The sequence below is a fragment of the Halictus rubicundus genome, chromosome 7 (genome assembly GCF_050948215.1).
Source record: "Halictus rubicundus isolate RS-2024b chromosome 7, iyHalRubi1_principal, whole genome shotgun sequence".
Lineage (NCBI taxonomy): Eukaryota > Metazoa > Arthropoda > Insecta > Hymenoptera > Halictidae > Halictus > Halictus rubicundus.
Window position 1 is genome coordinate 1,565,157 of NC_135155.1, and position 23,005 is coordinate 1,588,161.

At 36.7% G+C, this 23,005-nt stretch overlaps 2 protein-coding genes across 2 annotated transcripts; both read left to right on the plus strand.

The window, feature by feature from the left end:
- Positions 1 to 2,977: 2,977 nt before the first annotated feature.
- LOC143355539 (uncharacterized) lies at positions 2,978 to 21,934 on the plus strand. Its single transcript, XM_076790430.1, has 13 exons — positions 2,978 to 3,039; positions 3,561 to 3,708; positions 3,780 to 3,883; positions 9,602 to 9,797; positions 10,082 to 10,303; positions 11,704 to 11,874; positions 12,366 to 12,392; positions 12,491 to 12,632; positions 12,697 to 12,864; positions 16,597 to 16,858; positions 20,883 to 21,254; positions 21,352 to 21,592; positions 21,663 to 21,934. Exons 1-13 carry the CDS (start codon positions 2,978 to 2,980, stop codon positions 21,894 to 21,896), a joined length of 2,349 nt encoding a protein of 782 aa, XP_076646545.1. The 3' UTR covers positions 21,897 to 21,934.
- LOC143355541 (uncharacterized) lies at positions 21,900 to 22,871 on the plus strand. Its single transcript, XM_076790431.1, has 5 exons — positions 21,900 to 22,043; positions 22,143 to 22,305; positions 22,372 to 22,506; positions 22,589 to 22,696; positions 22,740 to 22,871. The coding sequence occupies exons 1-5, from the start codon at positions 22,018 to 22,020 to the stop codon at positions 22,869 to 22,871; spliced, it is 564 nt and encodes a 187-aa protein (XP_076646546.1). The 5' UTR covers positions 21,900 to 22,017.
- Positions 22,872 to 23,005: the final 134 nt, after the last annotated feature.

Consider the following 23,005-nt stretch of genomic DNA (forward strand, 5'->3'; position numbering starts at 1 on the left):
TGTAAAATGTCACTTTCATTTCATATTCATTTCATATTTCACAAAATCAATCAAAACTAAACAATGCAACAAAATAATGTCTAAACACAATAGCGCCTGCATATTTGATTGTTGTTTTTCAGAACTGCAACATTCTGATTGGGAATTAGTACGCGTATAAGACAAGACTGTTAACTTATAAACGAAGAAGAAAGTTTAGTAATCCGTGTCAAACTTTTTGTTTCATTTAGCCACGTACGCCCTATTTCATTTTTTTTAAAGTCCGCGAATATTTGCGTTCAACCAGTTAGCTGTTTTTGACGAGTATACTCGTCATGAAGAAATGACAATATTTTGTGTTATGACGAGTATACTTGTCATATGTAAAAAGTAGTTACAATTATTGCTGTTTAAATTGCAATTTTAGTGAAAACTAAAATATATTCGTCAACTTCAAGATGTTTGAAATATTTTGAGGCCAAGATGAAATAAAAGAAACAAATAAAAATATATAAATAATTATTATGAAAAAACTGTATATAGTATGAATTTTTATTTTGTAAATGTACCGTTTTCTTTTCGAAAGGGTTGATTCCTAAGGTTATTTGAAATAACTTTTTCCTTTGCGAAAATGTTCTACAACTTAATTCCATATTATAATAACCACATATACTGTGTGTTTGACGAGTATACTCGTCATCGCTTAATTTTTGCGACACAATTTAGGTACACATTTTTCAAAGAGGTCGTAACAGCTAACTGGTTAACACTAAACGTATCGAGTACTAAAAGCGACTGCTTCCTCCTATAACACTAACAAGACTGAATTTACTTAGATTCTGTGAGATCTTTCTTACAATGTTTGCACAAATAGAGAAATTTATCGAATCAGTTCCCATCGGAGCATCTTTTGAATTTCTGTAGTTATAAAATAAAAAACGTGAAACCGGTCATTTGACCGGTTGTGGCATGTTTAGTGTTGATATCAGAGTAAGAATTCCATAGTTCGACTACCGAATAAAGTGGCTACCAATAGAAACAACAAAGTTAAAATTCCAGCAATTGGAAAAGGATTGGCCGCCGAATGAGCACACTGATAAACGTGCACGTTATTACGTAAACCTGAAGGCGACAGTTCTGGATGGAATTGGGCAATGCACGGTTTGCGTGAGCAACGTTAGGTAACGCATGTTCCAAACGTGTCTATTTCCGGGATCATCGACGTTCATTCACTTTAGAATGAATATCGACGATTGGAATGCATCGATTTGACGTAGAAAACCACTAGACGAGTCTACTCGATCCACATTACAGCGAAATAAGCATGCATTTTCGATGGAAGAAACAAGCGACCCGTGTCGACGAAACCGATGGAAGAAATTACGATGATCTCCCTCTAAACCTTCTCGAGGTCGACCCGGACCAGGGGATTTTATCGCCTATTTCTGCACACTATTTCAACGTAACCGCCGATTGCAAAGACTTACGATTCAACCTTTACTCTGCTGTTCTGCAGTAAGTCTTCGTGCGAACTTTCTGAAAACAAGTTATTTTTACTGTAGAACCACCACTGTTCGACCTGATCAACGTGGACATGTCTGATATTGGTGTGTTCCCTTCTTATTTTAATTACCAAAATGGAATGGATCTATATTTTAATTAATATTAGGACATCCCATAAATAATCTATGTTTCAAAGAGAAAGTTTATGTATTTTTGGAGAATGACATAAAAAAGGTCGTTGAAAGATAGGGAAAAGGACATAACACATGATGGTCAATACTCCGACAATTAAAAATACACATAAGTACATTAGCTGTTTCGTTGAAAGATAGATTTAAAAAACGACATTACAGTGAATTCTCTATATATGTCGCCGAGGCATGGCTGATAAACGTCGCGGAATTATCCCCACTACCGCGGGGTATAACCCGTGAGGGGCCAAGAAGCTTCAGAGACCTCGGTCGCCGAGGAGTGTAACATAATACGGATCGAGTATATCATAAGTAAACATCATCAGAATTATATCATATTTGGTATCATTTCCATTATAAAAATGTCTCGAGTAAGTCGGTGAAAGTCCCATAAAAAATAATCAAAAATAAAGAAGTTTTGTTATTTGATTAGTAGTGGTCTCATGGTCTCACACCGATATACCCGTGCCGTGTTATGTTTGCACTCCTCAGCGACCGAGGCCCCTCGAGCATCGCTGTCCTTTTCTACGTTCGGCGTGGATCAAAGAATAGGTGTCTCCTGGACGATAAACAACACCAAGACCTGTGTTGCTGACACATATCGGGAATTCACTGTACTTATGAGATAACGTAATGAGTTCTCGTCATTGGTTCCTTTCAATAATTTTTAGATTATACGTGGAGGACATACCTCTCGCAGCCATCTCGCAGGAACTGGAACTGCGTACCGAGGCTTGCACCAATAGACAACGCATAGCTTTAAGCGTAATACATTGGGTTTTGTTCACCTTTAATAAATATTTCTTAAGCTCACATAATTATTGGCAATTCAATCGGAAGTCCGTAGATGTTTGGGTCGCTGACATAGAAGTCCGGTTTCAATACGATATCGATACCGAAAGTAAAACGTGCGTTGGTTTCAAGTTCGTTCATACTACAGTGAATTCGCGTTCTATGTCAGCAGCGCGGGTCTTGATATCACTTATTTTCCAGGAGTCTTTGATCCGCGCCGAACGTAGAAAAAGACAGCGACACTCACCGGAGTGTAAATAGTTTCGTCCTATATTTTATTGGTCAAAATTACAGTGGCAAATACTGCCGACGAGATCCTACTATTCTTTGATGCAGTGTCGAACGTAGAAGAGGACAGCGAAGCTCGAGTAGTCTCGGTCGCCGAGGAGTGTAAACATAATACATACTAAAATAACAAAACTTCTTTATCTTTCATTATTTTTTTATGGGTCATTCACCAACATACCAAATTTAGCACATTTTATATAATTGCGATGACATTTACATGTGTAATGAACGATGAAAGTTACGGACGCAAGGAAGGACAGAATATGGGGAAGAAAGAGAGACTGGCGTGAGCTCAAGCCTTTACATCAAAACTTGAACTTTTTTTATTATTAATCATTTTTTAATGAAACTTTCACCAATATATTTGTGGAATTTTTCTGATAAAAATGATACCAAATACTCTATCATTCGGATCATATTTAGACTAATTTTCCGTAAACATAATTGTAATGGGAAGTAATTTTCATCGTTCGTTACACAAGTAAACATCATCGAAATTATATCATATTTTGTGTCATCTTCATTAGAAAAATGCCACGAATATGTCGGTGAAAGTCCCATAAAAAATAAAAAATAAAGAAGTTTTGTTACTGGATTAATGGTGGTCTTCTGGTATCACACCGATATACCCGACCAGTATTATGTTACACTCCTCGGTGACCGACATCTTTCGAGCTTCTTGGCCCCTCACGGGATAAACCCCGCAGTAGTGGGAATAATTCCGCGACATTTATCATCCAGGCCTCGGCGACATATATCGCAAATTCACTGTATTAGAGTTGAAGGAAATATGTATTTACACTCTTAACTTCCTTACAGTGATACCGAAGTTAGTGGAACGTTTGAAAGTGTTATCGAGTCGACTTCGAGTTATGAATATTATTGCGTGTGGGAGAAAGATGACATCAGACAAGTGTCCTATGAGACTATTAAAAATTGCTGCTTGTGTAAATTAGTATGTAAATCGATGATCACTTCTCAATTTCAACATTTTAATTTTTGAACTGTACGGAGCTATTGTTGCAGACAACAGAAGAGCTGTTTTCCCACTACGATATAATAAATTTAAAACAGTTTGAACCCCTCCCGTGGGAACATATAATCAGTGTAGCAACAATCAGGCCAACAAGGTTCATGACATTCCAACGATTTCCTTTCGCCGATTCAAAAAATGTGTATACGCTTTGAGATAACTTCCGCCTCAATGAAAATTAAGGTCAATTTGCACAGTTGTTTTAACATAGCTTGAATAATCCTGGTCATTCAGTAAATTATATTTGAATTAATTAATAAATATTGAAATGTGTAGGGTACAGAATAGTTAAATTGCGGATGTTTGTGCAAATTAAGATTTTTTTTAGGTTTAGATTGGGTCTTTTTTCAGTGGACTCAACAATTTGGAATTCCTTTGTTAAAGTCCGGAATTTATTTTCATCTACCGCTAAACTCTTAACACTAAATTCTTGAAGGCTATTTGCAATTTCTAATTCTAACTGTTTTTCCAGTGATCGTTCCTCATTCTGAGAATCTGAAAGTTTTTCACTATTTTCATAAGAATCATTGTCATATTTTCCAAAAAGTGTGCTTAGAATTTGTTTTGCCATTTTATACATATCTGCCTTAGATGTTAAATAAAAAAATTTATCTTCTGAATATTTTTTCAGAGATTCTGGATTATGCATATATTTTATAAGGGATACAACAATCTTGTCTCTTCTTTTAGATATTTCTTCTTTAATAACAACAAGAAACTCATTACTCAATTCAGTATTCAGTTTTTCTAAAGTTTTAAATAAGAATTTATATGTTATAAAATAAATGAGATTCATAAGAATTTTCCTAGATTTAAATTTCTCGAGAAATACTGAAATTTCTCGAGAAATGAGAAATAATCAATTATAAAATTTTTCGAGAAATTCTCGAGAAGGAACACTTCGTGTGCTGCATAGGCTTTAGCGGTAAAAGTGGATGTTTGTATAGGTAGGCGTTTCTTGCTGAAGTCATCCTCTGTAATAATTGCGTATCCTACACCCTGTTTAGATTTGGATGCGTCGGTGAAAAGTTTTTTGCAGGATTCGTATTTGCTATTAAGTTCCAGGAACCTGGTCCTATATTGAAGTCTTGATCTTAGGTTCTTGTTGCAATTAGCCAGGGATATGTCTACTTCTGGAGTTTTGATGTGCCAGGGTGGAATTTTATCTTGTTTTCGTTCTATGATGATTTCTTTTTGTGTCATGATTGAGGGGAAATATTTATTGATTGTAACATATAGTGGTGATGGCCGCTTTGGTTTTTTTTCGTATAGTTCATAATATCTGTTATCGAATATGTAGCGGTAGGTCGGATTTCTAGGGGTGGAAGTCATTTTGAGTACGTATTTTATACTTAGGAATTTCCTCCTCTGGTCAAGTGATATCTCGCCGGATTCAAATAGTACTCCGCTAATAGGGCATGTACGGTATCCCATAACTAGTCGTAGTGCTGTATTCTGAATGGGATCAATCATTTTTAAGATGTGCGGTTTTGCTGAGTTGTACAGAATGCATCCGTAATCTATCTTGGACCTGATTAATCCATTGTATGTTTTAAGTAAAATTTCTGATGTTTGGTCTGAGCCCCACTTGTGGCTGGCTAGCACTTTTATAATGTTTAACCTTTTTGTGCAGGGATTTTTTACGAGTTTTATGTGGGGGATCCAGGATAACCGCCTATCAAAAAATAATCCAAGGAGTCTGATATTGTCAACGAATTTGATTTCATTGTTTTCCATCATTAATGTTGGTGTTTCTTGACTGGATTTGTTGGAGAACAGGATGCATTGGGTTTTATGGGGTGAGAATTTGAGGCCAGATCTATGGGACCATTCTTGCAGACTATCGATCGATGCTTGCAGTACTTCTTTTAGTGCGCGTGTATTTTTCCCACTGCATGTTAGGGTGAGGTCGTCAGCATACAGATGTGCGTTTACAGGTGGTCTCATGCCGTTTGTTATGTCGTTGATTCCAAGCAAAAATAACGTGACACTGAGGACTGAACCCTGAGGTACCCCATTTTCAACTTCCATCGGATCAGATAGCATGTTGTTTATCCTTACTTAAATGGATCTGTTTGATAGGAAGTTTATGATAAAGGATAGCATAGGACCATTAATATTTACCTCCACGAGGGTGTTGATGATTTTCGGTTTCCAGATCATATCATACGCTTTCTCAATATCCAAGCATACTGCAATGAAAGACTAAATTTTTTGAAAAACGTCACATACACTTGTGTGCACATTAGTAAGTACATCCATTGTAGAGCGATATTCGCGAAATCCACTTTGGATTGGTAATAAAAGGTCATTGCTTTCAAGGAACCAACGTAGTCTTCTATTAATAATTTTTTCCAGTAATTTACACATATTATTAGTTAGGGCGATTGGGCGATAACTCTCTGGTTTATATTTACTTTTGTCTGGTTTGAGGATTGGAACGACTATGGCTTTCCTCCAGTTATCAGGGAAAACCTCATGGGTCCATATGCAGTTGTATATTTGGAGTAAGTAGTTTTTCCCATCTGTGGGGAGATTTTTTAGTAATCTGTTGGGAATATTATTTGGGCCCGGTGATGAGTCTTCTGTTGATTGAAGGCAATTGATTAATTCTTTCATATTAGTTTATTACTGGGTCCATTACTCTTTTATCCCTCTTGTAGCAAAGCTTCTTTTTTATTTCGTTTTCACATTCGTTAATGTTTGAAAGAAAAATTGAGGCGCAGTTACTGTTACTGGAGTTTGATTTGAATTTCTCGGCGAGGGTATTGGCAATTTCCTTTGCGTTTGTCACTATTTGATTTTTGTCTGTTTGGAGGTATTGCATTCCAAAATATGTGTTATTCCCATTTATCTGTTTGATTTTTTTCCACACTTGTTTAGCGGGGATTTGGTTTGTTATAGATGAGACATATTCATTCCAAGATTGTTTCTTTCTTTCTTTGATTATTCTACGAAACTTGCCACGGTGTTTCTTGTATTCTATTAAGTTTTCGGTAGAGGGGTTTTTCTTGACCCTGTTGAATGCGTGATGACTATTTTTTAATGCACTTTCGCATTCTTTATTCCACCAGGGGGTCGTACGCCTGTTATGACGTTTTGTAGTTCTTCTTGCAGTAGAGTCGGAGGCCCCTTTTGCTGCATTGGTGATGATAGTGATGATTCGAATTCCCTGACAGTTTCATTGATTTTGATAGGGTTGATTGCATTTTTATTTATTGGGATGAGAGATATTTTAATCTGATTTTGATATATTTCCCAGTCGATTTTGTCCAAATTCCACTTGGAAGTTTGTAAGAATTGACAAGAAGAGGAATTGTCTTCGTAGGTTACCTTGAGTGGGTTACATTGAATGATCACTGTCCTGAAGGTTATCTATTCAATCCCATTCTAAGCGTTGGGCCATTTTGGTATCACAAATAGTCAGATCAATTGCACTAAATGAGCCGTTGCTGGCGTTAAAGTGCGTAGGTTGACCTGTGTTTAATAGAATTAATTTTGGGTCTTGTAATAATTTTTCAACTATCTTTCCGCGGATGTCAATCCTGGTTGATCCCCACAGTGGATTGTGGCTGTTGAAGTCTCTTGTTATAATTATGGGAGGAGGGATTTGTTCTATTAAGTTTTGAATATCTTGAAGCTGGAGAGGTTTGCTATATTTGGTAGGTAAACGTTACAGACATTGATTTGATTTGGAAAATGGATGGTTACTGCAATTGCTTCCAAGTTTGTTTTTAGTGAGATTTCTGAGGCTGAGAATTTGTTTGAAATTACAATGGTAACTCCACCACTGGCGTAGTTATTGTTTTCTTTGTTTTTGACATAAAGACTATAATTTTTTAGTGATGGATTATGTTCCTTTTTGAAGTTTGTTGCTTGGAGGCATAAAATGTCTGGGTTGTGCTGTTTAACAATGATTTGTAGTTGTTCTAAATGGGCGTAATATCCGTTTATGTTCCATTGAATAATTGGACAATAATTTTTCATGGTGTGGCTAGTTATTTGTTAATTAATTATTTGGTAATAATTGGTGGTTTTTAACTTGATATGTCACTGTCCATTTCTGATGACCAGTTGAGTACAGATTGTTTAGATGAGTCTTGAATCATTTTCTTATACAACTTACGTATTCTGATTTTAATTGACCGTTCCTTAAGTAGGGGTGAATTTTTATTAATAATTCGGCTAAGGCTGGTATATTGCTGGTATGTTGTTTGTATATTTCCTTCGGATTGTGTGCTCCTATTGCATTTTCCAGAAAGCTTTTCAATTGGAGGTCCATTATTTGTTTATGTTTTGTGTCGTTAATATATTCTTTTTCCTGGATCAAGTTTCTCGTCGATTCGATCTAACGAGAATGTTTTTGGTTTTTTGAAGATTGGTGTGGGCTTTTTGTGATGTTTTTCTGTTACGTTTTGTATTGGGTTGTTGGTGACCATGTTTTGTTCCATATCACTTAATTTCACTAAATTCATCATGCTTTCCTCGGACGTTGTGGATGGTGGTCGTTTTCCCTGTATTATATCTGTTTGGATCTTTTATATCCTTATTTTTAGATTTGTCTATTCCGAGAGTATTATGTGTTTGTATTTCAGTTTTTTCGGTGATGTCCGTTTCTGTTTGTGTTTTGGTTTCAGTTGTAGGATCGGTGTTTGAGGGAGATGGATATATGGGCATCCATCTCCATATATGGGGATGGATTTGGGTGCGCTTGTGCTTGTGTATGGGCTTGCGGATTCAATGTGTTTGGGCTTACTGTGTTTAGGCATTGACTTGCGATATGTCCTTCTTGTTGGCATTTAAAGCATGTCTGTTTTTCTGTTGTAGAAAATATTCTATATGTAATGTTGTCTACTGTTATTGTAAAAGTGGACGGTATACTTTTGGCATCTTCCGGGTCGACATAAACTTGTCTCCTGAAACTCAGGATGTGAGATAAATCCAAGTCTGTGATTCCGGCTTTTAGTGGAGTGACTTTTGAGAGTAGTCAAAGTTGTTATTATTCTTAAAGATATTCTCTATTCTCTTTGGTTATTTGGAATAATAGGCGCGACGTTGGATAGTATAAGTTAATACGTTGGACTAGTAGAACCATCGGTCTGATTTCTATGTTTATATTGTTTATGTTTACCGATTTGTGTTTGTGTGTTAATTTTGTAACCGTTTGTTTGTTGTCCAAGTACATGCATATTCTGTTATTGGATATTCTTGATAGATATTTAATGGCTTTAGGTCCTACTATGTTTGCGATCGCCCGAGCGTATTCTTTGATTGTGATGCCGTCGATTGACTGTAGGATTATGGCTTGTTCCTGAGTCGGGATGTCTTCCCGTTTCGTGACATTTGTATATGAGGCTTTGGATTCGGTGGAGTTAATTGGGGAGGTATGGTTTTTAACCGTTGGGATGTACTGATTACTATCATTTTGGGTGCGATTTTCTTCGTTTACAGGTTCTTCGTTGTGTTGCGTTTTGTTTAGCGCAATGGCGATTCACGCACACGCACACGCGTCTCGCACGTAAACACAGCTTGTAGGTTCACACAGATGCGTTAGTGTTACCAACACAGCTAGACGACGTCACTGACTTCGCACTGGTATATGGAACTCATCAGCGGCACGCGACAATTGTAAACACGTCCGATCGCTTCGGTTGCCAGAACGAGACTGTTAAGATTTTTCTTTTAATTATAGGAAGAACATTTTCCAGCCAGTAAAATGTTCGCTTCGAAGACTACGATCTACAAAGTGTGTACACATTTGATTCGGACCCCTCATATTTGCTTAAGCACATTATCATAATAATAAGTTCAACAGGACTCTGTACATCGGCATCGAAGAAACGTATGTATTTGTAGCGAGAAATTTTGCTGATAAAGCTGTGAAGTTCTCATGGGGTGAAGCCAACGGTGCTGACGCGGAAAAGTTGAAACTTTGCTTATGTCCGCAAAATGACGTCGTGGCCGCTAAAAATACGAAAAAAATAGAAATAACTGTGGTGCCAGTGAAGGAGGTGTAATATTTCTCTTTTAAACATTTTTAATCGTACAGTGACCAACACTAGATCAGGAACTAATAACTTTTTTGTACTCAAACATTCGAAAAATATGAAACAAAAGAAATTAACTGCTTGCATTCCCACATAAAACTAGAAGGATGCATTTCATGTTCTAGTATGTATTTATTTCCAAGTTTTTAATTGCCCAATTGTTGACATCAATTTTGAAAATTCAATTTATGAAGTATGTATGTACTGAGTGTATGAAATGGCAATAAATCACAAATTGGAATTTCCAGGGAATCGTACAATTTCTACACATACCCTGTTTCATCGACCACATGCGAAAAATCATATTGTTGACGATCGAGTGTTCCATCGAGCCACTGCACGTGGCGTTTTATTTTCCCCAAAATGATCGCAGAGTTTTTCAGTGGAAAACAAGTTTCACTCGAGTCGAATGGCGCGTTGATAGCTTGAGAATGGCTTTTGATATGGCGGAGGAGTCGAAGGGAGGAACAGTAGGTCTCGCTGAAATATAAGAAAAAATAAGGACTACAGTCTTTACTCGATATATGTTCCAAATATTTAGCCGATAAAAGTTCCAGAACTATCCCCACTGTCGCGGGGTACACACCGTGAGGGGTCCCAAAGCTCGGCGACCGAGGCCACTCTAGCTTTGCTGTCCTTTTCTACGTTCGGCTGTGTATCAAAAAATAATATTTCCAGCCGATGTACAGTGAGTCACGAAAGTATTTGAACACTTACCATGAAATACTTTATTTATTCTAACAAGTATATTACACAATACTTACAGAAATATTATTAACATTGTAAATAGGTATGACTCTCTAGATTATACAGGTCAAGTTTCAAGTGAATCGAAATATGTATACAATAGTTATGAATTATTTCTTATAAACATAAACTTTGCTGATGCCACAAAAGTATTTGAACAGGTAATTTTTAAAGCTTTAATATTTAGTAGGTCCACCTTTGGCACGAATAACATGTTGTAAGCGAGTATGCACACTGTTTACTAACTTTTCTGTAACACTCGGAGATATAGAATTCCACACTTCGAGTATTTTTTCTTTTAAACTTGCCTTGGATGATATATTTAATTTTTTTAATCCTTTTCCTATTATTGCCCATAGATGTTCAATCGGGTTAATGTCGGGACTTTGTGGTGGTGTGACCAACATGTGTAGGGGTATTGTATATGATCCAATCCTTAACGATTCCTGCGGTGTGTTTAGGATCATTATCCTGCTGAAAGTAAAAGTGTTCGTACATACCCAATTTTCTTGCACTTTCTTTTAAATTTTCTTGTAAAATTGTTCAGATATTTGTATTTATCCATTATTCCTTCTATGAAGACCAAATTCCCGGTACCGCCTGCTGACATGCACCCCCAGATCATAATTGAACCACCCCCGTGTTTTACAGTAGCACGCAAGTTTTTCACTTCCATTTCAGTATTTGCTTGTCTTCAAACAAAACTGCGTCCGTCCGATCCAAAAACATTAAATTTCGATTCATCTGAAAAGATTACTTTATTCCAGAATGTATTATTTTTGTTTTCATTCATTCTTAGAGCTCATTTCTGTGTCTTCAAATACTTTTGTGGCATCAGCAAAGTTTATGTTTGTGAGAAATAATTCATAACTATTGTATACATATTTCGATTCAGTTGAAACTTGACCTTTATAATCTAGAGAGTCATACCTATTTACAATGTTAATAATATTTCTGTAAGTATTGTGTAATATACTTGTTAGAATAAATAAAGTATTTCATGGTAAGTGTTCAAATACTTTCGTGACTCACTGTATATCCCTGGCCAGACCCGTATTTTGGACATATATCGATTAGACATTGTATATTGTGCAAAACGAACCGTTAACGACCGATTTTTCAGAAACTCTTGGACAAGTATAAAATGCGAGAGGAGCGGGAATTAATGAACACGAATCTGGATCAAGGAGATGTTCTTAAAGATGTTTCTGTGGGTACTTTGGTGTCAGGCATGGGTGCGGTAGAATCGAGGGTGGAATCTCCTCTGAGCACGCGTACTTCAGAAATCATTAAAGTAAACGATTTTAGAATGAAACATCAATAATACGAAAATTCTTCACTACAGCACAATTTTTCTTGCTCCTGATTAATTCTTATGGGTGAAAACATCACTTTGAGGTCAATATGTGTTTTCCTGTTTTAAAACAAAAGCTAAGAAAATTGATGCTCCGTAAAAGCATATGATAAAATTCTTTAATATTTGTAGCTAAAATAAAGAAAATTTTTTTCCGCTACGTTTATTTATACTTAGTATATCTTCAGAACTATGCATCTAATTCTTGAAGTTGCGAACGTATAATTTAATTGTGTAAGTATCAAAAGATCGGCACATGTTTTTTATTTATTCCAGTATTTAAGACTTTGATACATAATCCAGTTCTCTGGGGAAATTATTCTTAGTATTTTAAAAAAATGCTGTTCACAAAAAGTTAAATTTTTACGATGGTTATTTTCTAAGATCTATCGAAGCTTCTAAAATACATAAATAAAAAACGCATTTCCAAGGGTGTTTTCACACTAAAGAATTTAAAAGTAAGAAAGGACGCGTCTCGTCATTCTAGTTAGCTTTCTTAGTAAACTGCTTTGCATCAGTAGTTTCTAAAAAATATTATCTAAAATAATAATAATAGATTGACAATTTCACGACGGGAGAAGGAAACTACGTAGAGGAAAATGAGTTCAGTGGACACGTGGTACCATTTTCTGAAACAACCTTGCCATCACCAACGCAACCAGTAGTAATCGAATTTCTGAATGTGTCACTAAGAAAAGGTATATTAATTATATGTACAATATTCAAATACTGGGACAGATTTGAGGTGAAAATATTTTTTAGTGGAAAAGAAGACATTCATAATAAAAAATGAAACTGCAATTCCAACAAATTTTTGGATCTCCGTAAAGAATTTTTATCCCGTTCAGTGTAGTTGCGAGAGGCAGATAATAGAAGATCGTATAAAGTTCATATTTAAACAAGCTTTTGGGAACAATAAGAACATAATCGGTAAATCAATTATCAATTATAACGACTCAAAAATGTAATCCATCTGGTCATTTCGTAAGTAACGCGAATTTTCTTTCATGTTTTGGAAGGTGAAATACAAAAATATAATCCCTCATCATGAAGCTATTCATGTTCTACATACAATGAATTCTCGATATATGTCAACGACATGGGTCTTGATGTCGTTTATCGTCCAGGAGTATTCATTGATCCGAGCCGAACGTAAAAAGGACAACGATGCACACCGCCAAGGCCTCGTTCGTCGAGGAATGTAAACATATTCGTCCTATACTATACATGTCAAAGCCACAGCGACAAATGCCGTTCAGGAGATCCTACTATTCATTGATGCAGTGTCGAACGTAGGAAAGGACAGCGAAGCTTGAGTGGCCTTGGTCGCGGAGGAATTTAAAGATAACACGGGTCAGGTATATCGGTGTGAGACCAGGAGACTACTACAAATCCAATAACAAAACTTCTTTATTTTCCATTACTTTTTCATGGGACTTTCACCAACATATTCGTGGCATTTTTCTAATGAAAATGGTACCAAATATGATATAATACCGATGATATTTACAGAACGCTTCGAATCTCCGCGTCTACATATTTCTTGCCCATACGCTGTCCTTCTTTGCGTTCGAAACTTTAATCGTTCATTACACAAGTAAACATCATCGGAATATCATATTTGGTATCATTTTCATTATAAAAATGCCACAAATATGTTAGCGAAAGTTCCATAAAAAAATAATGAAAAATAAAGAAGTTTTGTTAGTGGATTAGTAGTGGTCTCCTGGTCTCACATTGATATACCCGACCAATATTATGTTACACTCCTCGGCGACTGAGGTCTCTCGAGCTTCACGGCCCTTCACGGGATATACCCCGCGGTAGTGGGGATAATTCTGCGACATTTATCGGCCATGCCTCGGCGACATATATAGAGAATTCACTGTATCATTCTATAGATCAGAAGACGGCAAGACCGATCACATTTCTGCCAATTTTCGGGGACTACGGCTCCTTCTTCCGGCCGCGCGTCTCGTTCCCTGTGACGATTATAGTGCTCGAGCCACCTTAGGTGCGTACCGTATGAACTGTGCGTTACGCATTAGGGCGACCCCCTTATCAATAGGTTTCCACATTACCGCAGACGTACTATTTTCAATGCGTTTCTTTTTTTGTCATTGGTATCCCCTGTAGTCCTATTCCACTATGTCGCATGGTAATTTCGGAAAATAGCTTTTAATTTTATCGCCAATATTTGATTTAGATGTGGAAAAATCATTTCGGCGTACGTTTAAACTTTAAACGTGCTGGATAAATCGGAAATGTCGAATGGAAGGCTGGACGTCGCTGTTCGCACTCCTGACGATAGCGAAGTATCGTTCAAGTTTGTGTGCTTTTCTGTTTTAATGTACCGCATTTTGGAGAGCGAACATTAGCTCAAATAAGTTAATCCGAACATTGAGAAAATTCTGAGTGCGAAATTTCTGAGGCAAAGATATCTCGATTCTTCCAAAGTTTTGAAGAATTCGGCTCCTTTTCCTTCTCTAGTTTTTAAAGAAATATCGTGCTGAAGACTACAAAATTCTATGCGGTACTCAAGGGTGACTTTCGATTTTGACGGTGAGGTACATAATTCTCAAAGAGTATTATACATCATTTCTAAGCGAATCGAAGTCAGTGAAACGCTTATCGAACTGATCTGTCACCGATTGAAGAATATGAATATGATTATCAAAATCGCATTTAGTGCCGAATTCTTCAGAAGTTATCTTGCAAGGCGGGAATAAGAGAAAATTTTTCTGATCTAAACTAGAATGACATTTAAAGCCTTTTACCAGCCTTCTATGAAAAGAATCCACATGACTGCATAACTGACAAATGGTTTGACCAGGTTTCTGCAATGTTATATTTAGGCTATTTAAATATGTAGTAAGGTCAACTATAAGTGAAAGTTCGCAAAGGAAACTCACATCTGTCAATGAAAAGGAATATTCTTCAGAATTTAAAATGGGTATATTCTTGCAAGAAAAGGATGATCTCTTCTCTTATACCAAAGAATTTACATATTTAAAAATTGCGTTGCATTGAGCCAGCGTACAGCGCGGCACTGAGTTAGTGTAAGCAGTGTTGTGCTTTTCAAGAAAATCTATACATTTCCTGTGAGACAAAAACTTATTTCCGCTTTTGATGGCATTCACAATTGTTGTTACCTTTCGCATGGCAAAAGATAATCGAATATCTTTCCCACATAACGCCTCTTGATGAGGCCTCTTGCGGCTCTTGGCGGCCTCTTACTTGATACAATGTATCATTGGGAACGTAAACTCGCGACCTTTAAACTGCCCGAACAGACCTGTTTTGCTACCTGTCATGGATTTTGCAACATCGGTTACCACTGCAGAGCATTTTGAAAAATTAATTTGAAATTTTTTAAAAGTGTGCCCCACTGCATTGAAATTATCTGCACCTGTCGTTGTGCCATGAAAAGCCACGAGATCCAAAAGCTCCTCGACATACGAAAAATCATTTCGTCCAGATACAATGAGAAATAACAACTACGTCTATATCTGAAATTCGGGAACTCACGGTTTTTGCACTTAACGGGATGCTCTCAGCTTGTTCAATTGTTAAAGTATTTCCGAAGGATTTAACCGCTTCAATGAGACATTTCTTTATGAAGTCACCCTCAGTGATCGGTTTACTTTTCTTTGCTATTACCCTTTAAATAGCGTAAGAAGCTTTGCTAACTTTGTTTGATGAACGCGAATACTTAGAAATGTATGTACAACATTCCTTTGAATGGGGGAGAGGCTCGTCGAACCCACAGGTTGGAAAACTTTAAATTAGGACTATTTTTCTTGCGTGAAAAATTCTCAAAAATTTATTTATTGTCTTTTGTACATTTAAGTTCAATATTCCAAAGTCCCGTTGCTATAGGAAAAAAATTACAGTGCATAAAAAGGAAAAACCAGACAATGCATCGCGGCGGCAGTACAGCGGCAATAACGCGAAGCTGTCCTCAACGCGCCTTTTATCTCTAAAGAATAACAAAAATAATCCCAGAACTAAGAATGGAATCACAGAACTGATTGGCAAGGAACGATACAGTATTTTCAGTTACAGTCGAGCATTCAATGCAGTCAGAAGTGAATATTTATTCTGAGAGAAGAGAATTATATCTATTCTCTATTTTATAAATATACATCTAAACGCAACGTAAAATGTTCATAAAGTATCACACGCAAAACAATTTGTTATTCTGTCCTAAAAAATGTCGCGATCTGAAATTCATCTTCCGAATTTATTTTTCAAATTTATTTTCTATACTTCTTTTCGGAAATTATCACGTGACATAGTGGAATAGGCTTACAGGGTATACCACTAACAAAACAAAAACCGCATTGACAATAGTACCTCCTCGGTAATGAGGAAATCTATTAATACAGGTGTCGCCCTAGTACGCGCCTGAGGTGGCTCGAGCACTATGACTGTCACGGGGAGCGAGGCCGCGATCGGAAGAAGGCCGATCGGGGCGTAGCCCTCGAAAATCGACTGAAATGTGCTCGGTCTTGCCGACCTCTGCCGTAGATTGTACAAAATTAGGAAAATTGTGATTATATATTTGTATTTCAGCTTTCAAAACTATGAAAGGAAATCCGTATTACTTACGCGATGACTTAAGATTAAAAAATGACGTCAGTTATTTTGCTTCATCATTAGAGGAATCGTTGTACCGAGTGAAGCAACCAGACTCAGGTGTTATAATTCATGTAGATCCCTTAAGATTCGATCTAGACCCGTTCGCAGCAGTACCCGTAGATATATACGTCTTAGCTGATACATGGGGTATTTACGTCGACGAATTAGAAATTAGTATTACCGGTTTACCTCGATATACATTAGCTATCTACGTTCAAGTTATTGGACTGCCGATATCATTGTCAATTGCACAGAATAGTTCAACTACGGTACCCGTTCTCAAGTAAGAAAAACATTTATTTCATCGGAAGATAAAAATAGTCTACATGATTTCAAATTTCAAAGTTCAAACACAACTACCCCAGCCTTATTGCATTGAAGTTGAACTCCGCTATAGCAATCAAGAGTGACATACTTGATTCAGATTAGTTTAGAGCAGATTCAAATTAGGGGATCAAAAGATTTGCACCGAATCGAACAAGATTTTCAAAAGCTCAAATCAGATAGAAATTTGAAAGGAATCAATTCAGCAACCCGACTTGGATCTACAGGTTTTGCACTCCAAATTCACCCGTTTGCAAGTCAATTTCACTCTTTCGCATATCAATTTCACCCTTTTTCAAATAAAGTATTTTTAAGAAAGTTTTTGTAACAAAATTTTATTTATTACAAAGATGTACAGGGTGTCAAAAAATTATATGTCACGGCCACCATAGCGTGATTCTACACCTACGATTTGGTGGAAATTGAAAATCAAGGTCAAAAAACAACAATTTTTTGTTTAATCGTGTTCTACTGATCATAACGATCAACTTTGTGAAAGAAACCATGGGGCGCATCTCAACCGTTCTCTTAAAAAATGATGTTGCATTTCTTATAATTTTTGCAGCTTCTTTCTTTCATTCTGTAGTTAGGGAAATAGGAGTATCATGATTATGATAATTTCATACCCAACGAAATAGCTTACTGATGGTACCCGCTGTAAAAAATTTATAAATAAAGAAGCTGCAAAAATTATAAGAAATGCAACATCATTTTTTAAGAGAACTGTCCCATGGTTTCTTTCACAAAGTTGATCCTTATGACCAGTAGAACACGATTTAAAAAAATTTTTGTTTTTTTGACCTTAATTTTCAAGGTCAAGGTCAATCTTGCGGGGAGTTTTTTATGTCAATTTCCACCAAATCGTAGGTGTAGAATCACGCTATGGTGGCCGTGACATATAATTTTTTGACACCGTGTACATCAAATACTTAAATTTAAAAGTAATTACCAATTCATTAAACTTATAATGTATGAAATTCATAATTCGTGTATGTGTTACGTCTGGAGAAGCTCTCCTCGTTCATTTCGATTAGAGTTTTTAATCTCTTTTCCTGAGAACGAAAAACGTCCCTTTTATTTATCGAAAGATACCGTATGATTTCTGAATATGAAAGTCTCTAGAACACTCCCTTCTGGAATCCGTCAATTAAGTTTCTAATAGGAAATAGCCTAGATAACCTCTTATTAACACCTTTTAACAAAATCTAACTGAGGCCCTTTTTAATTAGAAGCGACAAAAAACGAGACTGTGACCCTACGTGACATCAAATTATAAACAGAGCACCCCATAGAGTTTTAGGATGTATAAACCCGTTTATTTTCATTCTCTTCGGTCAGTAGTCGTGCAGTCACGAGTAGAGTCACGTCGTGTCACACTCATAAGAGTCAATTCTAGTGAGATCGGGTTAAAGTCCCTTTCGAATCAAAGTTTAACCTAATAGATACCGTTAGTTCGGTAAATTTCTATTTGGCATCTAACAATTGCCCTTAGACCCCACATTGCCAGTTCGTCAACACTGAGCATCTTCTAGGTAACAATTCTTTTATTGTATACTTACTTTAAATTCATTCGCGACACCAACACTTGTAACACAACATTTAATTCAGAATATATTAGTCTTGTTTGGTAAATCGCGCAATCAATAAAGCCCTTAATTATTATTGCCCAATATCCAAATCTAATAATTGAACGTTCCCACACGATACAATCTTACCGCTCGGGTCGTATCAATCAAATTACATTAACTGCGAGGCCTATTAACTATCCTAGCGGCTCCTTGATTTCGCATCAGGTTCGTCCGCGACATATCATAGTCCAAACAGAGATTTCTTCAACCTAGTGGCTCCCCAATTTCGCATTGGGTTCGTTCACGAAAACTATACCATCCTAGCGGCTCCCTAATTTCGCATCAGGTTCGTCCGCATCCCACAGCTCCCTAATTTCGCATCAAGTTCGTCTGTGAGTTATCCTACCCCCCAGCGGCTCCCCAGTTTTGCATTGAATTCGTCCACGCTGTTACACAATCTCGGTTCATCTGCGCGTCTCTCCCAGTGACTCCCCAATTTCACATTGGGTTCGTTCACGAAGTTTCACCCACCTAGTAGCTCCCCGGTTTCGCACCGGGTTCGTCTGCGTTTGACTCCATTCCTAGAGGCTCCCTAATTTCGCATCAGCTTCGTCCTCGACGTCTATAATCCTAGCGGCTCCCCAATTTCGCATTAGGTTCGTCCGCGTACCTAATAAATTGAAACCATATTCCTAGAGTAATAACCCTCGTAACATATGAAAACTGTGTGTAGACACATGCATAATGTACACATTAGGGTAGCTCTTACTTTCGACTTTTAAATTGTGTTTATGCCCCCCTCCCACTAGTATTGTTCCAATTAATAAAAAAAATTTGTGAAAAGTTTGAACACCACGGATAACTTTCCGTAACTGTCCGTACTGACCGGCGGTAGACATACTTTTCGTTCTTGTTATCGCCGCGCGCGTGTTGGTCCTTACGTACTTGTGAGACTGAATATTTAATTTAGGCGACATCGGATTTTGTTTGGTCAATGCTTTAAGGAAAAGAATATAATATTTAAAAACATTCATGTAATTTATTAAAACAAGGTTAACAAAGGTGAGCCCGGGAGGGCCCGCTTGACAGCTAACTGTGGTGTGAACGGAACGGCACGTAAAATCGGCGTGGCGTTTAACGTGTTAAACGTTAAAATAATTCATTAAATGCTCATAAAATCGTTTTTACAATCAAAATACACTTCAATTGTCAAATTAAAAAAAAAATATATTTTTATTTTGGTCTGACATTTTTCTCAATTTTATCGAAAACCGTTTGTTTTACAAAAAAAAGTAATAAGGCATAAAAGACGCACCCTGTCCAGATCTACAAGTTTTGTTGAACGTAGTTTTTGATACAATCGGGGAGCACGTTTTCCCGTTATTCAATCGTGCTCAAACTTTGCACCGATTTTTTTTTTTTATTAATTGGAACAACCCGGCGGGGGGGGGGAGGAGTCATAAATAAAATTTTGAAAGAATTTTCGTCAAAATAAAAGCTAAATAAGAGCTACTATGACATCTACCAAATATTCATGATTTGGAAAAATCAGCTAGCATATTTCTCGTACAGAAATTGATTTTTTAAAAAACTTCATCAATGGGGTTCATGATTGAAGAATATGGCGGTGGAAAAAAAAGTAGAGTATGCCTTGTCTGATTAAGTAAATCACGTACTTCCTGTGTCTTGTGGACACTTGTGTTGTCCAAAATTAACCACAGTTCGCACTTCGCTGAACCCTCCTGTCAATGCTGATTTCTTCTGAACTCAAGAGAGATGCTTTCAAGTGTCCTTAATTTTAAATATTCTTAATGGGTGAAATTGATTTGCAAAAGGGTGAAATTGATTTGTATAAGGATGAATTTGGCTTGCAAAAGGGTGAATTTGGAGTGCAAAACCTGTATACAATGTCGGGACCCATGGATCCAAAGATCAAAACAGAAGTCCTGGACCAAAGCAGAGTCGCCAGATTAAGACTTGTCTTCCCACTGTACCTTCCTCTTCAGCCACACTTCCAACACGGTCCCGTCACGTTACGCATTTCGTCTCTGTCGTGCATGTGTCACAATCTCACGTGACTAATCCGGTACTGGCAGAGAGAAGGTAACTTTTTTCCCTAAATTTGAGTCAATTTCCCTGATCTGGCGACTCTGGACACAAGAGTCAAAGCAAAAGGAATCCTGGACTCAGGATCCAAAGATCAAACCAGAAAAGATCCTGTACTTAGAAATCCAAAGATCAAAGTTGAAGGACTCCTGGACTCAGGGATACAAGAGCCAAAACAATTGAATTTTTAACTTAACTTACAATAAATCTCTAAAAGTTTAAATCTCGGATTTAAACTTTTCTTGACTTCTGAAGACCATAGAAAAACTGTGAACAATTTACGTTTGTATTAAATATTGTTGTTTACAGTTATGGATTAGAACCCATGGGGAACCGCTTACTGTCCAGGAAAGTGTTGATAAAAAATACGAGTGTTATACCTATAGCGATCGATTGGCACGTGTTTTTGATTAAACCCGTTATGACTGAAAAAGTCCCATCCATCAATGTTGTTTACGACATTTGCACTCCATTCACGAACGAATTGTCCAATGAGTTGAAAGACTGCAGATTTCGAAGCAAGACTGAAACGCCTGTGAAACCTGACGTAACCGTTAAAGGAAAATCGAAAATCCCAAACACACATGATTCTATTTCAATCACTGACGGTGTTGCGGATTTGTTAAGAACATCTTCAGATATCTCTGATCGTAAAATAGACACTTCTGATCAACGTTGTGTGTGAGTATTGCAAACAAGTTCTGTATTACATAATGTCTTTATTTTAATTTATAGAATTCTATTACACAATATCAAACATGGTCCACAATTTCTTTAGAAAATCTGAAGCTATTTCAACTTGGCCATTGCACGATGAGGATTCAGAAGAGGCTGAACGATCAACCATGTGCACGATCCAAAGGATTCTGACATCCCTCAGGTGTAGACGGGTACATAAAAAGGATGACATAAGTTCATACACAGATACAGAACAAAATGAAATAGAAAAGAAAGAAGATATTGACTGTAGGATTTCTGTGCTTCCTTATTATGGTGAAATGAATAATAACGTCTGCACTGTAAGACCATTAGAAATTTTTATATCAATGTATTTCAACATAAAATATTTATTGTGTAATATTTCTCTAGGTTGCACCTAAGGAAATGTTCACAGTGCCAAAACACAGTAATGCAATTAATATAAGTATATATCCAGACAAATGTGTATCCAATGGAAATTTTGAAGGAGAATTTGTCTGCAAGGTTTTGGGTTTGCTGCGAATAGCACCAAGTGATAAGTTTGTATACATTTGTAACTTTTTATGTAACTTAAATATTAAACATTTTATTAATTTTCAGATATCGAGAAAATCAGTATTCTAGATTGGATGGATTATACTTGTCTCCCATAGAATTTGATGTTGCAATAACTATTGTTCAACCACTGTTGCTTTATGATATTCCTAAGGCTGATAAAACATTTATATGTTGCGTTAATGATGTGATGCACACAAAATTAAAAAAGTTGGAGTATGAACAAGATTTAAAAATTTTAATATATAGAAATATCTATTTAATGTACATAAAAACATTCTGATCCTGCATTAATGTTATTATACCCAACTCCAGATTGAGCAAATCATTCTTCTTCTATAATAACAAGAGTACTGCAATAAACGTTATTTTGGAAACATACTACCCATTTCATGTTAAATCTACTTCAATATACACTGAGTGCAATCCATACATACCAATGGTAGGTGTTTCTATACATGGACATGGATGTGCAGAGGTAAGAAAAAAAAGTGTCTGTTTGTAACAAAGTATGTAGAAGATTTAAATAATGCTGTCTTTGTAGGTAGAAATTATATGCCAAGTGGACGATGAATTAATTCATACTATATTGCACACAAGCAAAGCACAAGACCTCCTTAGTTCAGTAATAACGTTAAAAGAGCCATTGTTCATTATATATCCAGACAACAACAGTCAGGTTTGAAACTTGAATCTTTCTTTTATGTTTTCCCATCAAAATTAGCCAGAATAATGAGCAAAATTTATAGTGCACAATTTAGATCAGGCCTGCTCAACGATGGCTCATGGAACAGATGTGGTTGCTCCTCCTCTTCGCCTGTTCGGCGAGTCAGTCCCCACCATGTCCACTCCGACTTTTCCTTCGGCATGTACATGTACATGAATATGTAGTAATGGTGAGTAAACTGCCAGTGCAGCGATCGTGAGCATCGTGCCATAGGAAAAGTCAGAGTGGACATGGTGGAGACTGACTCGCTGAGCAGGCAAAGAGGAGAAGCACATCTGTTCCACGAGCCATCATTGAGCAGGCCTGACTTAGATTAAAATATACATATGACTGTTTTGCTACTTTTTCAATTGAGTTCAAGATTTTAATTTGTTCCTCATAGTTTTTCATTACTTATTTCATTCATTATTTATAATTACAGGAAGTGGAATTAAATTTACAAATATGGGTA